General features: G+C 47.6%; 1 protein-coding gene across 1 annotated transcript in view; it reads left to right on the forward strand.

Annotated features, from left to right (window-relative positions):
- Positions 1-24409, forward strand: part of SYN3 (synapsin III) — a 405562-nt gene that overhangs the window by 40952 nt on the left and 340201 nt on the right. Inside the window, exon 3 of the mRNA XM_045826382.1 lies at positions 7605-7662. Coding sequence (XP_045682338.1) covers positions 7605-7662 — 58 coding nt within the window. The remainder of the gene's footprint in view (positions 1-7604; positions 7663-24409) is intronic.

The raw sequence follows: 24409 nt of genomic DNA on the forward strand, positions 1-24409 counted from the left end.
TCCCTAGGGACTGGCACGGTGCTGGGCACATAGTAGACCATGGATGGATGGGTGGATGGATGCATGCATGGATGGATGGGGGATGGATAGATGCATGGGTGGGGGGGTGGGGGATGGATTTATGGATAGATGGATGGATGGGGTTGGATGGATGGATGGGGGATGGATGGAGGATGGATGGGGGATGGATGAATGAATGGATGGGGGATGGGTGGATGGATGGATGGGGGATGGGGGATGGATGGATGGATAGATGGATGGATGGATGGGGGTGGATGGATGGGTGGATGGATGGGGGATGGGGGATGGATGGATGGATAGATGGATGGATGGATGGGGGTGGATGGATGGATGGATGGATAAGGGGATGGATGGAAGGATGTGTGAGTTTATGGAGAAGTGGATGGATGGAGAAGTGGAGGGAGGGAAGAAGGAGGAGGGAGGGAAGATACGTCTTCTCAGTCTTCTCCTGTGCACTAAGTATTCTCAGGTCCTCATCTTCTCATCCCCTATGTACCATCCATACCCCTTTTCCGGAATGATTGTGTATTAGTCACTTGCACCTTGGTATGAATTACCTAGTGTGTTACATGTCCCATGGGAACTTCCCCTGGTTGAGTTCTTTGCAGTTCAGTAAATGTTTGCTGAGGGAACAGTTTAACCTTCTAAATGTTACCCCTCCTGGTGGAATGAAAGTTGCGGACTGTGAGGTACCTGTGGGAGTGAGGGAGACCTGGTGTTGTGTCATTGCAGAGGAGAGGGGTAGGGGCTGGGAGACGACATTCTAGCCCATCTCTGCAGTCACAGTGAGTGGGTGACTGACGACTTTGTTTGCCCTGAAGGCCTGTGCCCGGGAGCGTCCTTGCAGGTTTCCATCGTGCTAGACGTGAAGCAGGAGTTCTGTTCAGCGTAAGGAAGATACTGCCACCTTCCTCCTCTCGGAGAGAGAAAAATGACTCGTCTCTTCCCCACGGACACACCCAGCGGACCTCAGCCTTTGCCCGTGCTGCTGAAGGACAGGAGGGGAAGAGATGAGCATTAAGCACCTGCCCTGTGTCAGGGATGTCATTCACGGGGGCCCCGTGGCAGACTTAATAATGTTCTTATTTTTACAAATGGAACTGTGACTCGAGACAGTTAACTTTGTCTGAGGCAGCCCTAGGAAATAAATAGCAGAGCTGAACAGGACCTGGGTCTGTCTCTATTGCTGGCAGCGCCCACGCACCCCTTTACCTGGAGAGGGAAAGTCCCACCCTGATAGCCCACGGGTGAGCAGCACACATGCGAGCAGGCCTTCCGATCTGCATCCTCATGTAATCTCCATGACCACCCTATGAGAGGATTTCCCTGTCCCCATTCCACAGATGAGGAAGTAGAGGCTTGTCCAGAAGCATGCAGCCAGTGCCAGAGCTGCCAGCTCCAATCTGGACCTTCCGCTCCATGCCTGCTGCTCATTGTCCCTGCCCACTTAGGGGTATGCCCAGGAAAATTCATCACCCTCCCCGTGTGCCCACAGCATCTACCTAAGTCATTCTCCTTCTTCCTTCTCATGCATTCAGACTCTCCCACGTTCAGCTTCGAAGCCCTTGGCCCAGGCAAAGAATAGAATAGGTACCATGTAGGGGATGGACTGATGACTGAGCTGGTCACTCGCTAGGGAAGCAGCCCCCGGCTCTCAGACTGCGTTGGGGTCCCCTTCTGTGGGTGGACCTGAATCTTTGGGCTAACGCCTTGTGTGGTCAGCATCCATGTATGTGTCTCTCCCTCTGGTTATGCTGTCTTCATCCTTGGTTCCTTAGAGCCTGCAGGCTCTGGTGTAGAGTGGGTGGTCAATAAAAGTGTGTTAAATGTCTTTCCAAGAAGCCTTCCCTGGCCAACCTAAGTCAGACCCCCCTGCTCCCCGCAAGTATTCTCTGTCACTCTGTGCTTCTTACTCGCAGCACTCGTCATTTCTCTGTCACCTGCTTAGTTTTAGGACTTTCCCAAGAGCATGTTAGCGACACAGGAGCAGAAACTGTATCAGCCTTTCCCGTCCTGCCTAGTAGGATGCCCAGTGCATACAAGTAAATAGTGATAAAATGAGGGAGTGAAGAGATGATGTGAGTTGTGACCCAACCTATCCACAAAAATCTCCTTCCCTATTGTTGTCAGAAGCCAATGAGGGGATGTTTGTCACATCCTGTGGCTTGGGACCCCAGTAGGTCTCAGTTCCTAGTAGGTCCCTGTACAGGTGGTGCAAGGGGCCTGTTACCCTCAGAGGGTCCCTCCCTTTCCTATCCCCTGGAGCCCTCAAGTTAAAAGGAGGAATGCAGAGGCTGCCCCATCCTTGGAGGGTCCCCTCTGGCGGTGGGAAGGGGCCAGGAGGGTTAGCTATTCTGGGAGCGAATCGTGGTGCTAGCATTGGATCTCTGAATTGGGACTTCTGTGTTCCAAGGTCCTGCTTTGGCCACATCTCCATTCAGCCCGACTGCCATGTGACTCTCCCTGTCTTGCTAACTGGGAAAGCCTCGTGTGGGTCTACCCTCAGTGGTCTCCTGCGTGGTCCGTCTCCCCTGCTTCTGCCCGGGCTGCAACTGAGCAACTGATGTGTTGCAGTAGACACATGAGAATACCTTAATGGAACTGAATTCCTGCCTCCCTGCCCCCTCTCCCTCCCCCTCCCCCAACGGGGGCGACCTGTGGGAAGGCGGCTGTGCCTGAGACAGAATGTGCCTGACCTCTCCTCCCTGGGAAGGGCATCGCCGAGACCTAGACCTCGACTCCACATCCCAGACGGGTTTATTGGAAGGGAGCTGCTTGGACACAGGTGGATCCTGTTTGTGCTAATTCTCCTCTTCCTTCTGCCCCTGCCACCGCCGAGAAAGACTAGGTGCCCGCTGCTCATAAATCTTTCTCTCACACCACATCCCGCCTCCCCAAATAGGGACTTCCCACCCCAGGCAGCCAGCGCCAGTTTTATAATATTCTCCTTCCTGGTGCCTCTGATGTGGCAGTAAAATATGAGACCACCCACGGAGATGGAAGCTTGGTAGAAGGAAGAGCTGCCCCCCTCCCCTCTTTCCCGAGACCAGGGACTTGACTGATTGGCCAGGATATTTGGGGCGCTCGTTAGGAGGATAAACAGTATTAGGGCACCAGGGAGAGATCTGCGTTAGGGAGACAGAGTCCTCAGCACGGCAGGGCCGTCCATTGTACCCGAGGTCAAACTGGCGGGGCAATTACAGAGGCCGCAACTCCAGCCCCCAAGGCATCTAGCATTCCACACCATCCCTACCTTTCCCGCTGCCAGACAGAACTGTTCAGAGGCGGCTCAGGCCTGAATGAGCCCCCGGCAAGGAGGCAGCGGTCTGTGTGGCCTGTCAGGAGACAGACTTCTGACTCCCGGCCAGGCAGGGGGATGGACTGCCTGACCCTCCGCTGCAGCCGTGCGTCTGTCTGCCAGGCCCCGCAGCAAAAACCCCAGCGATGGGCAAAACGAGCGTTCCTCCCGGGAAGGTGAGGCCTTTGAAGGCCGGAGCGACTTGGGTGGTGTTGGTGTCGTACGAAGGGCTCCGGGTTCCAGGTTAGAATCAAGTCGAGGGCTGCCAGTTGCGCAGGTTGGACGAAGCTGCACAATCTGACCCCACATCTCGGTGCAGATTCCTAAGTGTATTACAACAGTGCACCGGTAGATGGCGGTAGCGTGTCTCGAGGACTGGATACCCTATCCCTGGAAGACATTACTCATTTACCCAGTCAGCAAACAGTTGTTAAACATGTGCCTTGTGCCCTGGCACTTCGTGCCGGATACTGGAGATTCAGGGAGCGTTGAGACACAGTTTCGGGTTTCCAGGCTCTCACAGACTCAGTGCGGGGGGTGGGGGGAGGGGGCAGACAAACAATCTGTAATTACAACACAGGATGATATATATTATAGTGGTTGAGTACAGCACTCTGTGGGAACCCAGAGGAGGGACACCTAATCCAGCCTCGTTGCGGGGGGTGAGGGGGTTGCTTTTAAGGAAAACTTGATAGGAAGAGGCAGCCACACCGAGAGGAGCAGAAAGCCATCCTAGCCATCCACACATGTGCGAAGGCTCGGAGGCACGAAAGCACAGGGCGTGTTTAAGCACATCGGAAAGTCAAGTGTGTCCGCGTGGTGGGCAGAAAAGCGGAGGGGAAATGGGCCGTAGGTCAGCAGGGTCCAGATCATGAAGGACCCACACGGTATGGACTGAATTCCCCCAATTTCTTTAACGCATAAGGTGACATTCACTGTTGCCACTTGGAGATGTCGTGGGACTTGGACCATGTGGGGACTGTTCCTGCCCGACCACCTCCCAGGGTTGACATTGGGGTCAGATAGGAGGAGGGATGTGAAGGGGCTTGAGGCCTTGTATATCAAGGCCATCTGTTTGTTATTTTCATCATCATCCATCGCTTATTGCATGGATGGGACAGGTCGAAGTGAATAGTAATTCTGCCTTGTAACCTCCATGAGGGTAAGACCACTCGGCACCCATAGGCACTGAGTAGACCCTCGATAGTTCTTTGTTGTTGCTGCTGGTTCTTTTTCAGGCTCTGGGCTGTGTGCTTCGGAGCTTACGATGTGCCCGGAACTGTTCTAAGTGCTTTCTGTGTCTTGTCTAGCTTCCTCCTCAAAACAGCCCTGTTGTGATAGATAGCTACTAGGATTATCTCTACTTCCCAGATATGGAAACTGAGGCGCATGGGGGGTGAGCGAGTAACCCAAGTCCCAAAGCAAGTGAGTGGCAGAGCTGGGATTGCATCCAGGCAGCCCAGCCCCGAGTCCACTCCAGTCTACTGCCCTGGGACATGAAAGATCAAGTGGGTTTCTCACCACAACCTTGGCTGGTAGATGGTATCACCACGTGACAGATGAGGAAACTGAGACCCAGAGGGGTTAAGTATCTTGTCTTAGAACATGTGGTGAGTGAGTAGTAGAGCTAAGATTTTGCCTAAGCCTGTGTGATTCCAAATCCATGCTTTTTCCAGGATAGCAGTGCTTGCATTCATGAGTTACCATCCCGAGGTCCCAGGCTCACCCAGTACTTCTGTTAAACCCAAACTAGAGGACCCCTTGACCTAAGTCCTGCTGTGACCCTTACCAGCTATTCCCTTCCTGGCAGCAGCGGAGGGACAACCCTGCAAATTGCACCCTTAGGACCGTGCATCCTAGAACTCCCTACCCAAAGGGACCAGGCCTAATTCCAGGGCCTGTATAGGCCAATTCTCTGGTCCATCCTCCCATGGCATGGCCCAGGGACCACGGCTGATGGGGCCACGGGCGAGGAGACAAAGATGGGCCATGAGGCCTGGGCCATCCACAAGCCTGCACGGGAAGCCCCGTCATCCACAGGACATAGAGGAGGGTGAAAGGAGAATTAGGATGTCAGTGGGAACCAAGAGACAGCAGCTCTCATGTTGCCACGTTCTAGTAGAGATCCAAGAATTCTGAGAAGTCTAAATGACGATCCTTCTAGAGAATTATGAGATTGCATTTATTAAGGAGGGAAGACATATGTGTTTTATTTACATGTTTGCTAGTTTTAGATATCATTTTTAAATGAGATATAGGGCTCCATGTATTCTTTTGCCCCAGACTCCGCAAAACATTAGGGATGGGCTTATCCCCATGTCTGGAGTTTGCTGACACTACGTTTTGAGGATTTGTGATAAAATCCACAAATTATGTGAAAAAGTTCCCTTTGCATGAAGCTGAACTTTACACACGTTTTGTCTAAGGCTATCCTGGGAGCAATAAAAAACAAAGTCTTGCTTTCAGTCTGCACCAACAGCTCCTGCCCCACTAAAATCTTGCCTTGTTGACATCTAAGCCCGTGCACATTGTAGGAAAAAGGGGTGTTAACGTTAGAGCCGTCAGTCCGTGATGCAGGCAGTATTGGAAAGAGAGGAACTCCACTGGCATCGGGTAAGTGTAGATGGACTTTGGAAGCAGACAGACTGAAGCTGGGTCAGAGGATTTGTGGAAAGAATCTTTTCCTTCTCAAATGAAAGGATGAAAAAAAAATACATGGCAACATCGCTGTTCTAGGGAGAAGATGGAAGAGGAAGCTAAGAAGATTCTTGAGTATCGTGATTACAAGTTATTCTTTAGAATTCAATCTCATGGCCATACATACCTAGCTGAATGGAGAGTTGGGATGTACGTGTTTTTGGGTGCCAGTCTGTAAACTCTCTTGCTGTAGGAAAAGAAGAAGATGGGTATTGGGATCAAAGAGCTGTCTCTGCTCCAGAAAAGGTTTCTGGAAATGCTTATTAACACAGTGTTCAGATTGCAGCAAGTAGCTAAGAACTATTCGTTTCATCAACAATTTAAAAAAGCAGATGGAAACTTTTGCTACTTTTGCTTTGAGGGAGGAGCACCCAAATATTCACTGCTGTTTTTCAGGGGTGAGCAAAAACATAGATATGGAATTAGAAGGACAGGACTCAAGTCACTTAAGCAAAGTATTTTTTCTCTCTGGTTTTCAGTGTCCTTGTCTATAGGAAATAAAAATGCCTACTTTGTGGTGGGTGTAAGCATTAAATGAGAAAGGTGAAATGTTAAAGCCTATAGCACAGAAAACAAGTGTTTTTTAAAAAAAATCTCTCTCTTCAATCATTCACTCTTTCAACAGGCGTTAATTGAGCTCGTACTGCATGTAAAGCACGCTGGTAGCTAATGGGAATAGAAAGATGAATAAGGTTGATTGTTCCTGACCTCAAGGAACTGTGCTATGGTGTAGTGGGACACAGATGTTGAGCACACTCACTCATTATAATTGTATTAAGTGCTATGAGAGAAAAGTAGCATGGTAAAAGAATCTATATGAGAAGAGAGTTGAAGGAGACCAAGACTAGGGTGCTTTTAAAGAAAAGTGGGCAAGTGGGTGGACTTGAGAAATAATTAAAATGTAGAACCGGTGGGGATAGGGAGAGAGAAAAAGGTAAGAAAAATGATGTCTATGTTTCTGCCTTGAGTAATGAGCAGACGGGATGCCATTTATTGATAACAGGAAGACAGAAGCAGGGTGTGGAGGAAAGATGGTGGAAGGATGGATGGATGGATGGATGGATGATGGGTGGATGGATGATGGGTGGATGGATGAATGGATAGAAGGACAAAGGAACAAGTAGAGTCTACTTTACAGGACAGATGGACAAATAGAGAAACAAATAGATGGATAGCTTAATTTAGTAAGTCCTTTATGAAGTATATGGGGTGTAACTCAATAAGATAATTTTGTACTATTTATTTATGTAGGGTCCTTTATTTATCTGATCCTTAAAATAACCCTGGGGTATATATCATGCAGGCATGAATTTTGTCCTTTCAGAGAGGATAACACAGACTCAGGAAGGTCAAGCACCTTGGCAGAACGAGCACCCGAGTCTCCCGTCCTCCCATCCAGTGTTCTTCCCCCTGTCCCACACGACACGTATAAATAGTGAGGAAATGAAGAGGAAATGGGAGGCATGAGCAGTTTGGTAGAATATGGATCTGAGTACACACCTCAGGGAGTAACAAGACCTTTGGGAGAAGGGAGAGAAGAGAAAAGCAGTCTGCACCCTCACTCAGAGATCTCTTCTTTCCTTCACAGGGCCAAGTATTTCCATGGCAAGAAGGCGAATGGAGAGGTTGAGATCCGAGTGGAGCAGGTAGGTTGGAGCAGAGTCTTTAGCGCCATCACCCTAACCTTTTGTACAGCTGACGCCATTCCCAGGAGCAGCTTTGACCCCCAATCTTATGTGGCTATAATGAACCAAGATTACCAGAACAATTCTGGCTTAGATTGGCAGTCTCATTAAGTTGCAGAATTATTGAGTCCAATGGTTTTCCATCTTTTTGTGTTAGCAGCAGAACCTTCCTTCAAAGGTGATCTCAGGTAGGAGCTCATTCTACAAAATAGAGACAAGGAGAGCTTCTCTGATGGAAATGGGAGTGGGGAGCCCCAAAGCCCATCTGCCCCATTATCCCACCTCCCTGAGTGCCTGCCATGGTGCCCCGTGCATGGAACTACTTGGGCTGGGGGCACGGTGGGTTTGAATCCTGGCTCCCTCCTTTTCTGGGTATTGAACAGGTGACTTTATCTCTTTGTATCATCTTTCTCTCATATTATTGTTTTGTGTCATTGTTGGGATTAAATTATTTAGAACTTCAAAGGAGATTAGAATCACGAATATTGGCTCTGATTATTGGCATTAATATCGACATCCAGTTCCCTCATTTTATAGGGGAAAGCAACACGACTTGCCCGAGGCTACCTAGGAAGTCAGGGGCAGAATATGCCTCCAGATCCAGGGCTCCTCCCATTCATTCAGCGAATGCTTGTTGGGGTGCTTGGCTTTAGCATGTCAGAGCATGGGCTCTGGAGCCAGAGTCTAGGTTCCAATCCCAGCTAACCGTGACTTTGGTGGAGTAATCTTTGAGCCCTCTGCAGCTCATTTTCGTCATGTGTACAATTGGGTGATGACAGCATCAACTGTATGGGGTGGCTGTGAGGATCACCTGAGTTAGTCCGCGAAAAAGACTTAGAACAGTGCCCGGCACATACCAACACCTAGTAAATGTTACCCTTTTATCATCATCATCATCATCATCATCATCATCATCCTCATCAAAGACAAACAGTTAATAAGATAGGAAGGGTCCCTGCTATACGATGAACCCAAAAAAGTGCAATAAAACAGTGGAAGGGTGGGCATTTTCAGCGCTCCTTGAGCTTGCTGGGTTGGAGGAAAAGAAAGCCTTTCTGAGCATCAAATGTGAGTTGGCTTCATCTTAAAACACCTACAGCTTGCACTTCAATGCGATCCTGTGGCTTTCAAGTCTGTCCAATGTCTACTGGTTTTCCTTCCGTGGCAAAGAACAGGTTATTTTTGTTCACTTAACAAATATTTGTCAAACATCTCGCATGCTAGCTAGTTAACGTGGGGAATGAGGATACAGAAGCAGAGGCTCTGTCCCAAAAAGCTTGTGGTCTAGCGAAGCAGGCAAGGTAAGTCTTCCCAGAACCTCCACACAGGTGGAACCCAGGAGAGAGAGGTCCACACTCACCACTATGGGCAGCAGAGGCCACATGAATCGAGGGAGTCGAATGGCTTCAAGGAGAGGGTGGTGTCTGAAGTGGATCTTGAAGGACGGGCATGCTGTCAACAAGTGGGGGCAACATGGAGAGTATATGGGAGGGAAGCAGGGTGAGCCAAGGTCAAGAGGCTGGAAGTACAGGGTGTGGAATGGCGGGAAGTCCAGGTCGGTTGCCTCCAAAACAGGACGCGTCATGCTCCCCTGACCCCAACCTACTCGTTGCCCCAAGTTTCCTCTCTCAGCGAAGAGTGCCGCTGTCTACCTTCCACCTTAGCCAGAAACCTCGCAGTCCTCTGGATTCCTCCCTCTCTTTCGGCCACGACGCCCATTCAGTTGCCGCATCCTGTGGACTCCATATAGCATAGCTTCCTAGTCTGTCCGCTTCTCTCCAGCCCCACTGCCCAGATCCTTGGTTGAACCAGCCTCCTCCACTCTCATCCGTAATCTTCCTAGTCAGCAGCCTCCAACTCCATCTCTTCACCCACTTCCAATTTATATTGTGTACTAAAGCCAGAGGGATCATTCTTAAAAGGCAAATTCGATTCTTAAAAGTATTAACTTAAAAATCCCTTCCTCAAAGACTCCTTCTCTGAGCCCTCACACCCCAATCTCAGTCAGGTAACCCCAGCTCTACGTTCCTGGCTGTTACCTGAGTTTTCCCTTTCATAGCACCCCAGCTATTCCTTCCTGGCCCTTGTCTGAGTTTTCAACCACATATTTGGGTGTAGGATTATTTGCATGAGGGTAGAAGCCATTGCTGTTTAGCTCTCACTCTATATAGCACAGGGCCTGGCACGTACTAGAACTGAAGCGAATATTTGCTGAATAATAACTTATAGATTCCACAGATTCCAGGCTGTTTGTCAGCTTCCAAGGGAGATAAATCACCGCTCTTTTAATCTCCCTTCAAAAATCTGAGTTTTCCGTAAACCATCTGGCAAATGCTCCGTTGTCAGCTTAGTTAGCCTGGTCTCATTCCATTTGTGAAAACCCCAAGGGCATGTTTTAATTTTACCCTTTTATGTCAGCGCCTCCCCGGCCGTGCTTATGGGCACGACACCCATGAGCGGGAGCATCCAAGGGAATTGCCCTGACTCACCCTGGGGCTCTGGGGACACGCGGCCAGTCTGTGAGGGCTACAGTTGCACTGGAAAACATAGGCTAATTTAGACTCCTCCTGACTTCCAGCCATCCCCCTCCTTGGAAGCCAGAAGACAAATGAGCCAGGAGACCAATTAGCAGATAATCTGGATATTTTTCCCTGGAAGACATGCCTTCCTAAACCCCATCTTTAGAGTCTGAATTGTTTGTCTCTTTCCCATCTGGATCGATGGGTGGGTCCCACAAGCAGCCCCCAGGAATCTCATATGCATCGTCGAGCGTTTGGGGAGAAGTATCAGGATGGAAGCCACTGTTTAGTCTGAGCTGGCCTCACATTTTGGAAGTCTGTCTCCCAACTGAAGGCCAAATTAACCAGATAATTGCACTGTCTGGGTTTTGCTGGACAGAGTGAATGAGTTAGTTGTGGTTGGCCTAGAGAAAGCCTCCGCCCCTTCTCTCCACCCTTTTCCCCCCATTTCAAAAACTGCTTGCCTCAGCTCTTGCAGAGCCAGAAATCAAGACACCCTGAGGAGGCCAGTGGGGGAACTGCACAGTGTTGCATTCCATTACCCAGAATGCCCTGCTGGCTCGGCAGGGCCTCACAGCGGTTGTCCTAGGAGGGCGTGAGAGGTTCTGGCCAGGGTGCTTGGCATGTCCAGCTCTCCTCTGTTTATATTTGAGGCAAAGGGTACAAGTCCCCCCTCGGTGGGACTAGTGATGAGGTTGATGAATGGATTAATATCAAGTAGGCTCACAGTTCTGCATGACTAGGAGACCAGGGCTAATGAGACAGGCCTTGGGTTTCATTCTTCTCTAATAAAAAGGGCCGAAATGACCACGGACCGTCTTTCCTCGGTATTACTACAGGTGCTAAACCATAAGGCACAACAGTGCCTTGTTCCCGCTCACGGAGAGAAAGGCAAAAGTCCTTCTACGAGTCCTCCTCTGCACGAATGCCAGTGGTTCCCTTCGAGCCCTGTCCTTGTGAGATACTGGGTTCAGATGAGGCTAGACAGATGTGTATTGATTCCAGGGAAGGCTGCTGGTTGGAGTTCTGTTCATCTTTTGCCTTCAACCTATATATTTCCTCAACTTAAATGTCTCCTGGAAGCAGAAGTGGTATTTTTCCCCCTTAAATATTTCTATCACTCAAGACCATCACATACTTATATATATATATTTTCTTATACCCATTTGCCTTCCATCCGCAATTCTTCCTGGGGCAACCTTTTCTAAAATGAATGAATGAATCTTAGGTGTAGATACTGACCCTAAATACTATGTAATATTTCAAGAAATACTCATCGATAAGATAGAGAAATGGAGGTTGGACGTTCATGCAGTTTGGTGGACTGGTAACAGTCAAACATTACCCCCATTAGGGAATGACTGCTTGATAGAAATACACCTTGAGAGGAATTTGCCTAACGACTTGCCGGAGAGCTCTGCCCTTGGCTTTGCTCCACTCCTCCTTCTTAGCAGCAATTTATCAAATTACATTTGCCGATGGCTTGAAGCTGAATGGGAGAGGGAATATACTGGATTAAATGTGGTGCAATCAGATTGGATGAGGTTATGCTATTTAAGGTGCAATTTCAAAATGTAGCTGAAGAGGAGCAGGATTGGGGAAACTTTAGTTTGTTACAATCATATTAAAAAAAAAGACCTAAGATTTGAGTTGAGTAAATTCTTAATATTTGTGGGAGGTGGTGCGGTATAGACTCTATTTACAGTTAAGGCTGTGGCTCCAGAGTAAGATAACTAGAGATAGAATCTGAGCTCCACCGTATTTTAGCCGTGTTGACCTTCCACTTACGCCTATGACATCTGTAAACTGCTGTTTTCTTATCTACAACATGAGAATAATCATTTAAAATAAATAAAATCTTAAAAAATATATAATTTCTACTCACTAGAGTTATCATGTAGTTTCAGTGAGTTAGTATACGTAGTATGCTTAGCATAGTTTCTGACACGCAGATTAAGCGCTTAATAATCTATGGTTATGGTCGTTCATACCCCCAAACTTCAGATTGCATAATCACAGTACAGCATTTGGAATACGGGAAGGTGGTGGTACACACCCACACGCATGCACACACGCACACACTGTGCTGGTCAGACTCTAGCGAGAGACCCAGCTGAGTGTCACACTGTAAGGGGTAATAGCAACCTGGAATGCCTTCCAGAGAGAGTGATTGGAGCAAGAGGATGGTCATCTCTGAGCCAGAAGGTCATTGTGAGGATCTGGAGCGAGGGAGTCCAGGAAAAGAGAAGTTTCTGATAGGACCCAGTCTACTCTTTGCAAATATTCACCCCCTGACTGAGTCGTTGAAATACTAATAGCCATCATCTGTCGAGTACCCTGGAACCTCAGTTCTCGAGCTTGATTCATTCTAGAAGGCTGTTCAAGAAGTGATTTCTTTTTCTTTTTAAGATTTTAAATTTATTTTTAGAGAGGGAAGGGAGGGAGAAAGAGAGAGAGAGAGAGAAACGTCAATGTGCGGTTGCTGGGGACCGTGGCCTGCAACCCAGGCATGTGCCCTGACTGGGAATCGAACCTGCGATGCTTTGGTTCGCAGCCCGCGCTCAATCCACTGAACTATGCCAGCCAGGGCTCAAGAAGTGATTTCTTTGAAAACGGAATCATTTTTGTTTTCATTAGAAATAATGTAAATTGAATTAATCCATTTCAGACCCCCAAATGATTTCCTGTTTTAACATTTCTGATGTACAATACCTGTCTAATATACTATTTAATGTATAAATACCTTAACAACAAAGAGGACATGACATGCAAATGAAAATTTAACAAAATGGAAATAAAATGCATGGTAACAAATGAAAACTTATGTACACACTAGAACTTACCGTTAGTGTTGAGAGCTGTCGGTGACTGAATGTGATGAGGAGGGAGGGATGGTGTTATTGTTTGGAAGGGGAGCTGCCCTCCATAAACATGACGGGTGGCTCATTCTTATGGGTTCTTTCTCTCTTGTCTCTTAGCTCCACCAGAACTTGCCTTAAGCTCCCTGGGCCTCCACCTCACTAAAAACCTATCCAGTGATGTTTGTTTTTGCTTGAGTTTTAACACTTGCCTGAAGTGAAATACTGCATTGTCGTTGAACGAGCTCACCACACAGTTTGCTACTTCTTTGTCTGGGTGATATTTCTCAAAAAAACTTTGCGTTTCTCCCCATCCCCCAAGCATTTCCTTGATGAGTGAAATAGGAATGTCTTTCATTCCCTCTTTTTCTACCTCTTCAATTCCAAATTGAACAAATTAAGTTTGAGAACGAAAGTTCCACTATATCGGCATGAAGTGTTGGCAGGTCCAAAACCAACGTTTTGTTCGACAACTGAGACATTTTTTCAGTGAACAACTTGGTTGAAAACCGACCTGTTCGAGATGGGAAATGTTCGAGAACCGAGGTTTGACTGTACTTGCAAAAAAAGGCCTGATAGCTTTTATTGCTGTTACAGGCACCAGCATGGGCTCCATCCCACAGACACTGAGGCTCACAGGACCTAAGTGCATCTCCCAAGGTTGCCGACATATAACAGGCAGAAGCCTTTTTATAAACCCAGGCAGTCTGACTTCAGAGCCCCCCTCTTGTCTACCACATTTTTCTGCCATTGTTGCAGACATCAAGAGCAAAACCCAAGTGCATTGGGTAAATCGCTTTGCATACAGGCTCTTATTTCAGCCTCTTTGAGGTAGGTACTATGACCTTCCCCGCTTGGCGGTGAAGAAACTGAGGCTCAGAAACATTAAACACCCTGCTTGAAATGAGGGACCGAGGAGGGATCTGGACCCAGGTTTTACCTGCATGTGGGCTGAACCACCATAAGCATCTCTCCTAGAGATACAGCGACTGGTTCCGAAAGTACTGCAGGTAGTGAGTGTTGTGATGCGCCTGGAGGAAGGAAGAGCTTCTCCCTCAGCTGCAGGAGCTCCCTCGCCCCTCACAAGGCAGCCCTCTACGGGCAGCCCACTTTCAGAAGTGGCTCACTCAGGTGAGGAGAGCTGCCTCGCCCAAGGTCCCACCTCTTTCCTGGCAGGCACAGGGTATGGAGACCTAGCCCCTTGAGCCCAATTTGGGACAATTGTGAACGGCCATTGGAGCTTCAGAGCTCCTTTTCGAATGGGCAGAGGCCTCCGACTGAGACGGCAGCGCAGCCTGACCTCTCCCTCCGCTTCCTTCCCTGCCCCCAGGGCACTCCCTAATGTCCTTCTCAGAGTCCACCTCCGAGGACATTTACCATTCTGATAGACTTGGCCAAATTACCTCCGTTGAGGTTGTGTAGATGATCTGTAAGAGTCTTCTGGTCTAGATCCCTAGGACTCTCCGTGACCCGTGGTTCTGGAGCCCATCCTGTGCAGAAGGCTCTCCTGGACACAGCCCAAGCACCGATGCTGAACTCTGAAGCGCTCCATAGCTCGATCTTTCTACGTGACCTCCTTGTGTTTGAAATTCACCAGAGCCTGGCGTTTCTCTGCGGGGCTGAGTCCGACAGAACTCTACCCGCTCTGATCCACTAAGCCTTGTTTTGTTAACACAATCCTGCAAGATTTATTTGTTTGGCTTGGCTTACCCTGACCTCAGACGTTCTGTTTTGTATTATTTTTAAAAGCGTGCAGGTCTCCATGGAATCTTTTTTCTTTTTGAATCTAAGAACCAGCTGGGGGAATAAAAAAAAAAAGCAGGTGGGCCACTAGGGTGGATTAGCCGAAACATAACTCATTAGAGGAGCAAGTGTTTCTCTCAACCACGGCATTGATTAATGGGGGTTTATCGCCATCCTGGATCTATTTTTAGGTTCACTACTTCAAGAAGCCAATAGAGAAATGGAGAAACAATAGTAACAGTGGTGGTAGGAAACTTTTATTGAACATTTACTGTATGCTAGGTGCCGTGTCAAGTGATTCCCATGCATTAGCTCAATTAACACACACAGTATGCCTGTTGTGGAGGAAACTGAGGCTCAGAGAGCTTAAATAAATTGCCCAGGCAGGGTCCCACAGCAAGTAAGAATGTGGGGAAGCTGGAATTTGAGCCCAGGTTCAGCTGATTCCAGGTGTCGGGTTCTTAACCAAGCAGCTCCATCTGTGTGTATGTTGGCCTTGAATTTGTCTATATCGAGCTTCTGCCTCTTTTCCCTTCCTGAGGTTGCTTGAACCCGTAACTCCACTGTCTTCTTCCATCTCACTCTGCTCTTTTGATCTACTGAAAAATTACAATTTCTTATGAGACGTTCTTTCAGCAAAAAGCTCCTCTGCATGGCTCTTACTCAGTGTGTAATGTTTCTGGCACATTGCTGCTAGTCCGCTGTTAACGATGCTGTTTGTTCTGTTTCCCCCCCGAGAGTAAATACTCACTGTTTGTCTGTAGGTGTAACTGTGTCCTCAGACTACATGAATAGTGTAATAGCTCACACTCTGGAGCCAAGACCACTGGGGTTTGAATCTCAGCTCTGCCACTTCCTGAGTGATTTCACTTCTCCGTGCCTCAGTTTCCTCACATGTAAAATTAAAATAATAGTAGTATTGGGTTGGCTAAAAAGTCCGTTCATTTTTTCTGTACGATGGCTTTAGTAGTGCTTAGTTGTCTTTAACTTCATTTGAAACAATTTTCGTAGGTCGTATTGTGACAGCTGTCATATCACTGTGCATTTAAAAAACATTAAAATTGGTGAATTTTTGTGCAGCCATTTTAATATTGAAGATGGAAGAAAATACACGACATTTTGGCATATTAGGCTTTACTGTTTCAAGAAAGGTAAAAATGCAACTGAAACACAAAATAAAGATTTGTGCAGCATGTGGGGAAGGTGCTGTGACTGATCAAAAATGTCAAAAGTGGTTTGCAAAGTTTCTTGGTACCACTGACATTTCAGTCAGATAATTCTTTGCTGTGGGGCTCTGTCATGCATTGAAAGATGTTTAGCAGCACCCTTGGCCTCTACCCACTAGAAGCCAATAGCGGGAAATAGCTGACATACTCAAAATATCCAAATCAATAAAGTCATTGGTGAAAATGAAAAATGTGTCTTTTATTTTACAGAAAGAACATAACAGACTTTTGGCCAACCCAATAATAATAAATACCTATAGCATTATGAGATTGAAAGAAAATACCACCTTTAAAACACTCAACACAGATACTAGAATTTAGAATGTGCACAGTAAGTATTACAGCTATTTTTAAGGTAACCTTCACATTCTTGAACACACTTCCCTTAAGTAGTTTCTAGGTGTCAGTCTCTGGGATTATTCAGAAATGAAAAAGGTATAATCCACATTCTAAAGACATTTGCTGTATAGTTGGGAAGATAAGAAATATCAAAAGTTCATGGTGTATTTTAATATGTATTTTTTACTAACATATGTCCAGTCATACTTTCCATGGACATATAACAGTCACTGGCACTTGGTGTAAACTTCTGACTTTTCTTCTCTAGCAGACAGTGCAGGTTCAGGTCAAGGTGTTCAGTGTTTCTTGGTGAATGGGTGAGTGAACGGGTGATATGGTACAGTCACAGAAGGATGGAGCCAGAGCAGGGCCTTGAAGGTTATCTAATCCAGGAGTCCCCAACCTTCGGTCCCTGGACTGGTACTAGTCCAGGCCTGTTAGGAACTGGGTGGCGGGGGGGTGAACGTCAATGTAATGCACTTGAATCATCCCAAAACCGTATCCCCCACGTTGTTCATGGAAAAATTGTCTTCCATGAAACCGGACCTGGTACCAAAAAGGTTGGGGACCACTGATCTGATCCAACCTCCTTGTTTAACAGCTCAGAGGCTCAGAGAGGGGAAGTGACCAGACATGGCAAACACATCAAATTACTGTAGGAGTCCGAAGTGTGCAGAACCCAGGCTCCCTGCTGGGGTCCAGCCTCGGCGGGGTCTCAGGGTCCCCGAAGGATGCACAGCTAAGGCGAAGAGACTGGAGTGAGACACCCAGTGGGGTGGACAGCCAGGCTTTTGGGGCCCGACTGACTCACCGATAAAAATCAATCTTTATTTTCATAGGGGAGGTTATACAACATTTAATGCATAGTGTGATTATTAAAACAGAAATGGTTACCATAGACATAATTCCTAAAAATACAGAAGGTTTTACAGATCAGTCATGTTAAACAAAGAAATAACTGAAAAGTACAGGAGGTCCCAAGACCAACCATATTAAACAAAGGTTATTTTGACCAAGAGCGTCATTAATCAGTTAGCCAACGAAGCTATACAGGCACAAACTTTCAGGTGCCAATTCGTAACTAGGTGTCTATTAAGAATCTATGGATTGGTCTAAATTAAAAGGGTGCAAGGGGTGATTTGTAGATATATAGAAATCAACTATTATCCATTGAGGTTAAATTTGTCTCAGGTAACTGGTTTTTTTGCCTAGGTTTTTTGATTTATACATCTTTGGGGGGCCATGTTTTATATTCATTTCCATGTATTGAGATTATTATTTCCTACAAGAACTCCTTGCTTCTTTACACTACTGTCCAGGGTATGGGAGGGGTACTGGCTCTAATAAATCTTAAGCTTTTGAGTAGTGACTCCTTAAGAAACATTCCTAGCAACAGCTTCCTCCAGTGTTCTGCCAGTTGGTTTGCCCATAGTTTAATTTTGTCCTCAACTTCCCAGGTGGGGGAAGCAGGCAGCATTAGGGTTGCTAGGGGTCTCTATTCTGTGGTCAGCAAGTCATTTCACGCAGAATCAGAGGCATCGTGCAGATTTTTTGTTATAACACACAGGTATCCAAAAATCCCACCACCTATTGCTAGCAGGGACAGGCATACAGGAAGAGATAAACGGGAGATCCGGCCGTAGTCGCCTCTGCTGTGCAGATGCGTCTCACCTGACCCGACTGTGTCAAAGGTCAGCTGTTGGTTGGCTCCCGACAGCTCCCGTCTCCCATGGCATTGTTTTTCCCGAGACATTTCCCCACCTGCCAATGTTGCCTTTTGTTCTCCTCTTTGAAGAAGCCATTAGTCCCTTCTGATGGTTTTAATAGCAAATAAACTAATCTAATGCTCCGGTCATGAAGTCCATGTTTTCCTCATTTACCTGCAAGAGGCTTTCTTCTTTGGGGAGGGGGCTGGTCTAGGATGGAGTGCTGAGCAACAGCTGATAGCCCAAGGAGGGCGCTGAGCAGCGAGGGCCGTGTGTGTGTGGGATATAGAGACCATGGCTGGATGAACCTTGCTGATTCTGAGTGCAACAGGGCTGCTCTGGCAGCTGGTGATCCTTTGGGGCCATCCTCCCTGGTGTGGCTGTACCACCAGTTAGCAACCTTAATCTGCGGTGAGAAGAAAGGAGCATTGGGAACGAAAGCAAGTCCATCTTCTTGCACTGGAAAGTCCAGCTCCTAGCTCCTCAGCCTCTGTCTGTTTTGTTCGGCAATCCACCCTTTCTAAGTGCCACCCCACTACACCAACCTCTGCCCTGCCCGCATTCGTATCAGATAAACGAGACGCCCATGGATATTAAGTGGAAATTCTAACGGAGAACTCAATAAGCTCTCTAACCTCTTGAGGAATTTGCCATAAAAAGAAACAAAACTTGTCTTTATCTCAACCGGCTTTTTTGGTCCAGAAACACTTATGGAGCACCTGCTATGTACTTGGCCTTAATGACACAGCCCTGCACACTCAAAGTGCTCTCCTCGGGTGGATGGAGAGATGTTGGGTGGTCACTGTGACCTGCTATGGGGAGGCCTGTCATAGAGATGTGTCCCAAGCGTAGTGGAGCACAGGAGAGGGATCATCCACCTTGTTCCAGAATGTTCTTAGGAAAGGCTTCACAGAGAAGCTGATGTTAAATGGGGATGTGGGGAGAGAGAATTAGCTGTGTCAGGCCGAGAAAGGAGCAGATATATACATCGGACCTCACAGCCAAAGAGTGTGTTTTAAATCTCAGCTTGTGCACCCTGGCTGGTGTAGCTCAGTGGATTGAGCGCGGGCTGTGAACCCAAGCATCGCAGGTTCGATTCCCAGTCAGGGTACATGCCTGGGTTGCAGGCCACGACCCCCAGCAACCACACATTGATGTTTATCTCTCTCTCTCTTTCTCCCTCCCTTCCCTCTCTAAAAATAAGTAAATAAATAAAATCTTTTTAAAAATTAAAAAAAAATAAATCCCAGCTTGTTGCCTGTGGAGAAAATGGCCAGAGTATACGGTGCATGAGAACGGGTGGTAGGAGACGATGCTGGAGAAGCAGAGAACAGTCTACTCTGGATGGGCATGATGTAGCAAGGCATGCAGCTAGAACTTGTGTCCCAGAGCCAGTGGGGACATGCTTATTTCACTTCGTAAGCCACAGAGTCATGTGATAATATTTTCATTTTTAAGATGTACGTGCTAAGAGTGGTGTTAGAAAATGGCCCAGGTAGGAATGGCGGCAGGAGACTGGAGGCTGGGAAACTCAGCTTTGGATTGGGTGAACAGGCACCTTATCCTTGAATATTATGCTGGGCAATGAGGTTCAGGGAAAAGCCTTCATAACTGTTAGGTGAACGCATGTGTGTTCTTGGCCCTTTCAGCTTCATTCTCATACCTGTAACTTGCATCTGAGAAGTGCTGACCCGCTTTCCTTAAAACAGAGAGGATGGAACCAGACCCACAGGGTGTGTTTGAGCTGCCATCATGTAAAAGCAAGCCTCTGTCAACCACATCCTATGTAGCACCTGAGTCCTGGCCACTTGCCCTGATCCACTTTACATCCCTCATTTCAACTTACCCCCAACCTCCCTCCGCTCTGGCCTTGTGATTCCTTTGACTGCTTGTGATCTCCCTCCTCTGCCCACTCCTGACCTCCTCATGCCGCTTCTCCAGCGCTGACCTTCATCAGCCTTCGCTTGGCCATTCTTCATGTTTGCTGCCAGCTCTGCTGTCATCCCCCCCCCACCATTTGGGATCTGGCCCGCTCCCTAATGAGTGGAGCCCCGCAGTCCACCCCAGCCCTGCCAGCAGCCCAGCCCGGATGTGCTTACACACAGGATTTCAGCCTTTGCATTTCAGTAGGAATCAAGGGTTATTAATTAACCCAGGGTGGAACCTATTATGAAACATCCCAGAAAGCTGGAATGAACCAAAGGGACTTCTGAACTCACAGCAGGGAAAAATGCCTTTTAATTGACTTGGATGACTTCACCGCAAAAATCTGTCTGGCTGTTATGCTAAACTGGAAACTAATCTATTAGATTGTCTAAGGAATCTCCCAGCCCACCCTGACCAGAATCTCCTGAGGTGGGGAGCGGGGCCGAAACCGGACACAGCAACGGGACTGTGCTTTGAAATGGCTCCTTTTGGATCAGGCCCAGTCTGGCTGCGTTTCCCTGGGAAAGAGAGGGAGGCTGATATCTGAGAATGAGTGTATACGACCTGCAGTGTCTCTCTGCCCATGAGCTTTTCTAAGGCCCCACTTACTTTAGAATTCAGCCCAGGCTGAGTCCATCTCGAACCACTTCTCTAGGGGAACTTAGAGGGTGACACAAGAGCATTTGCTAGCGTGGCATTGTCATAGAGGTGACAGCTGTGCAGCCTGGGCTCAGAAGGGTTTGATAGCAATAGCAGGTCTCTAAGGACACACTTCCTAAGTGCCAGGCACGTGCTCAGCACTTCCGGTGGATTAATTCATTTAATCCTCATCACCACCTAGTGAAGGGTAGGTACTGTGAGTTCCCCCATCCTCCAGACGAGAAAACTAAGAGATGACGAAGCTAAGGCTAAGAGAGATTATATGGCTTACCCAAAGCCGCATGTGTGCAAGTGAAAGAGCAGGAATGCAAAGTCTTAACTCCGGGTGTTATTTTACCTAGGAAGGTATCACCTGCACACGTGAAATCTGGGGACTTGGTCATTTTGTCTCACATGTACAGGGCTGGCTTGTACATTAGGTTCGGTCCATGGGACTTAAGCTTGGCCCACGAGGTACCCTGTGAGCTAGCCCTCGCCACCACTTCTACCTCCTCCTGTCCGTTGTCTACCTAGATTGTAGTCCCAGCAAACCGCTGTGGTTCCCCGCCTGTCCTAATCCTGTCCGTATTCACACCTCCACGCCTGTACTTATGTCAGTCTCTCCTCCTGGAACATCCTTTTCCACAGTTGGCTGCCAATTCTGTTCAAAGTTTAGCTCAGGCATTATGTCTGTTTCCTCTGGCCACCCCTTCTGCCCAGGCACGGCAAGGGGCCTCTTATCCATGCAACCACAAACTTCATGCGTATTTCTACCATTACACTTACCAGATTGCCTTGAAATTATGACTTCACCTGCCTGTCACTCCCTGTAGACTCTGGGCTCATAGGGAACATGGACAGTATTTTGATTCATTCTACAAATATTTATTCAGTGCCTACCCTATATTATTAGGTGCTTGGGCTATGATGGTGATTAAGGACAGATATAGTCCTGACCAGATAGAGCTTAAAGTCTAATGGGAGGGACAGATGTTAATCACATGGTCTGTCTCTCTCTGTCACACACATACACACAGTTACAAACTGCAATGGGATCTGTGAAGGAAACACACACAGTGTTATAGTAGCATGCGGTAGGTAGACCAGCACTGGGCACCTATTCAGGTTCATAGTAGATGATCCCAGTACCCAGATACATAATCTCTGCTCAATATTTATCCAACTTACCTGAAGTAGGGCAAAATGAATAAGCTCCAGAGAAAATATTGGATCTACTATAAGAACTTCCCAGTAGCCAGACCCACCCAGATCCTGTTTCACAGTAAAAAAACGCAGATAAAGCACCCGTCTGACACTATGATACAGGTAAAGAAGTAACACTTACAATGCAGGTAACACAGTGTTTAACATTAACATTGTGTGAGCACAGTGTGCCAGCCACTGTTTAAGGTTCATCTGTACAAATTCACTGAATCCTTACCACAACCCCACCACGTAACTACTGATGCAACTGAGGCTCAGAGAGGCTAAGTGTCCTACCCAAAGCCACACAGCTCACAAGTGGCAGAGCCGAGATGTGAATGCCTCTCACCATTCTGTAGAACTGGGGCTCATCATGGTGCACTTTCTTGCCCAAGGTCATGCTGCTGGTTATAGTAGAGCCAAACTATGCCCCACCCCATCCCCTGCTTGCCGAGTCCAGCTTTGGGCATTCTCAGAGGAAGAACTTGGCAATGATAAGAGGGCAGTGCCAGACAGGAAGCTGAACTGGGACTTATTATGGGGCATCAGGGTTCCATTCGGGGGTCCTGAGTACATGTTAAAGGAAGGAAGGAAGGAAAATTAACCATTGAAGATTAGCTGCACGCTCCTCATCACCCTAATATTTCTTACATATTGCTACAGCTAGTCCTTCAGCAGCTCCTGAGGTGTCTCATTATTATCCAGATGAAGAAGTCAAAGCCACAAGAGGTAAAATCTATATTTACACAGTCGGTGACAGAACTGTGGTTGGCCCTATGTCTTCCCGGTTCCAAAGCTCATAATTTCCCCCTCTACTCACTTGTTGCCCAGCCAGACCTGGGAAAAAGTTTGCTTCCTCTGGCCTAAAACAGTTTTTTTTTTTAATCGATTTTTTTCTGGAACCCAGGAACAGCTCACCTGAGTTTTCTGACCTCCCTGTATCTGTGCCCCGGGAACCTTTCTTTGCTCCCTGACCAACAGCCCCAAGGCTCCCCTCAGGGGGCTCACGGGTGGCTGCCCCGCCTGTTGAAGATGGCTCTGTACCCAATGACCTCCCACCCACCCCACCTCGGGGCCTGCATCCTGTCCAGATGGGGAGGAGACCAGCGGCCCACCTCTCTGTTGCCAGGAAAAGCAGAGGAAACAGAAGAGCTGAACCTCCCCTGGCTGGTGCCAAGGGCCAGGAACCCAAACTTTACATTCAATGGACAGAACCGAGTTTTGAGCACTTGTCTTACTTTGCTTATTCTTGTCCAGCTGCCTTAGTCTCCCTCCGGCTCCCTTTGCTCGCCCCGTCCAGGCTCCTGGATGTCTGTGGGATGACGGCCAAAGCCTTTAGGCAGCCCCCAGGCCCCTCCCATCCAGGCACCCGCCTGGCTCTCTCACCACCTCTCTTCTCCTCTCCCTGCTCCGTGGTCCCCCAAAAGGCTTTGGAGGAACAAATGCTTAATTTAGATGGTCTCTTGTTTATAGTAGCTTTCCCCTCAGGGTCTGCATCTTGGTTTCCAAAACTGGTATTTCTATGAACATCTGTCTGTTCTTCCAACCATCCATCCACATTGTTTTCTGAAAAGAAATCAGTTCATTCTCACTCATTTTCATTACTACTCTGTAGTATTTTATTTGTGTAGAGGAAAACATTTTGTTGCCTCAGAAGAAAGAAGGGATATTTTGAGAGATTTTGGTATGAGGGACAGAGCTGTGTCTTGGATCAGAAGAACGTGGGATCAAACTCTGGCTCTCCCTCTTATTACCTATGGGACTGAGGGCCGGGGACTCAATGTTTTAAGCTTTAGTTTTGCTATTTGCAGAACTGGGGGAGGTAGTAATGGCACTATTACTACATTCATCACATTGGAAGAATTTGGTCCATCTTAATTAATTCAGAGAGGACCCTGGATCTAGGCTGACTCATTTATAAAAGAAGGAACTGATACATGCTTGGAGCATTTTCTACCTGCCAGCCCTCCCCCAGCCATGACAGCCACCACTGCTCAGTGAAGGCCCGCTTCCCAGCCAAGCTCAGGGCAGCCTCATTATTCCGCACCCAGCAACCGGGCTGGCACAAGATGAAACCCACTCGCTGACCCCAGAGGAACTTTCAGTTCCCACTTTCTATGGGTTTGATACAAGCCTCCTTGAAAGGGATGGTAAATTACAGAGAAGGTGTTTGGATCCTGGACAGAGGAGCTCAGTTGGGAAATACATCATGGGAATAAGACCCACCAACAGCAGAGCTCTGAACTCTCTTCTGGCAGTCTCCAACCGGGAGCTGTCTGCCACAGCAACTGTCTTCCAGTTGTGCTTCTTAGAGGCCTGGTGTTGCACAGTGGTATCTGGGCTTGCAAACTGATGAGCATATTGGAAGGAGATAGATAGATAGATAGATAGATAGATAGATAGATAGATAGAATAACTCATCCTTTCTCTATATCAATCATTTGCACCTGGGACAGTTTTGCCCCCCAGGGGACATTTAGCAATGCCTGGAAACATTTTCAGCTGTCACAGCAAGGGGATGCCACTGGTTCTTTGAGCAGAGGCCACGC

The sequence above is a fragment of the Phyllostomus hastatus genome, unplaced genomic scaffold, assembly GCF_019186645.2.
Source record: "Phyllostomus hastatus isolate PE091 unplaced genomic scaffold, TTU_PhHast_1.1 phas_scaffold_755, whole genome shotgun sequence".
In the NCBI taxonomy this organism is placed as follows: domain Eukaryota; kingdom Metazoa; phylum Chordata; class Mammalia; order Chiroptera; family Phyllostomidae; genus Phyllostomus; species Phyllostomus hastatus.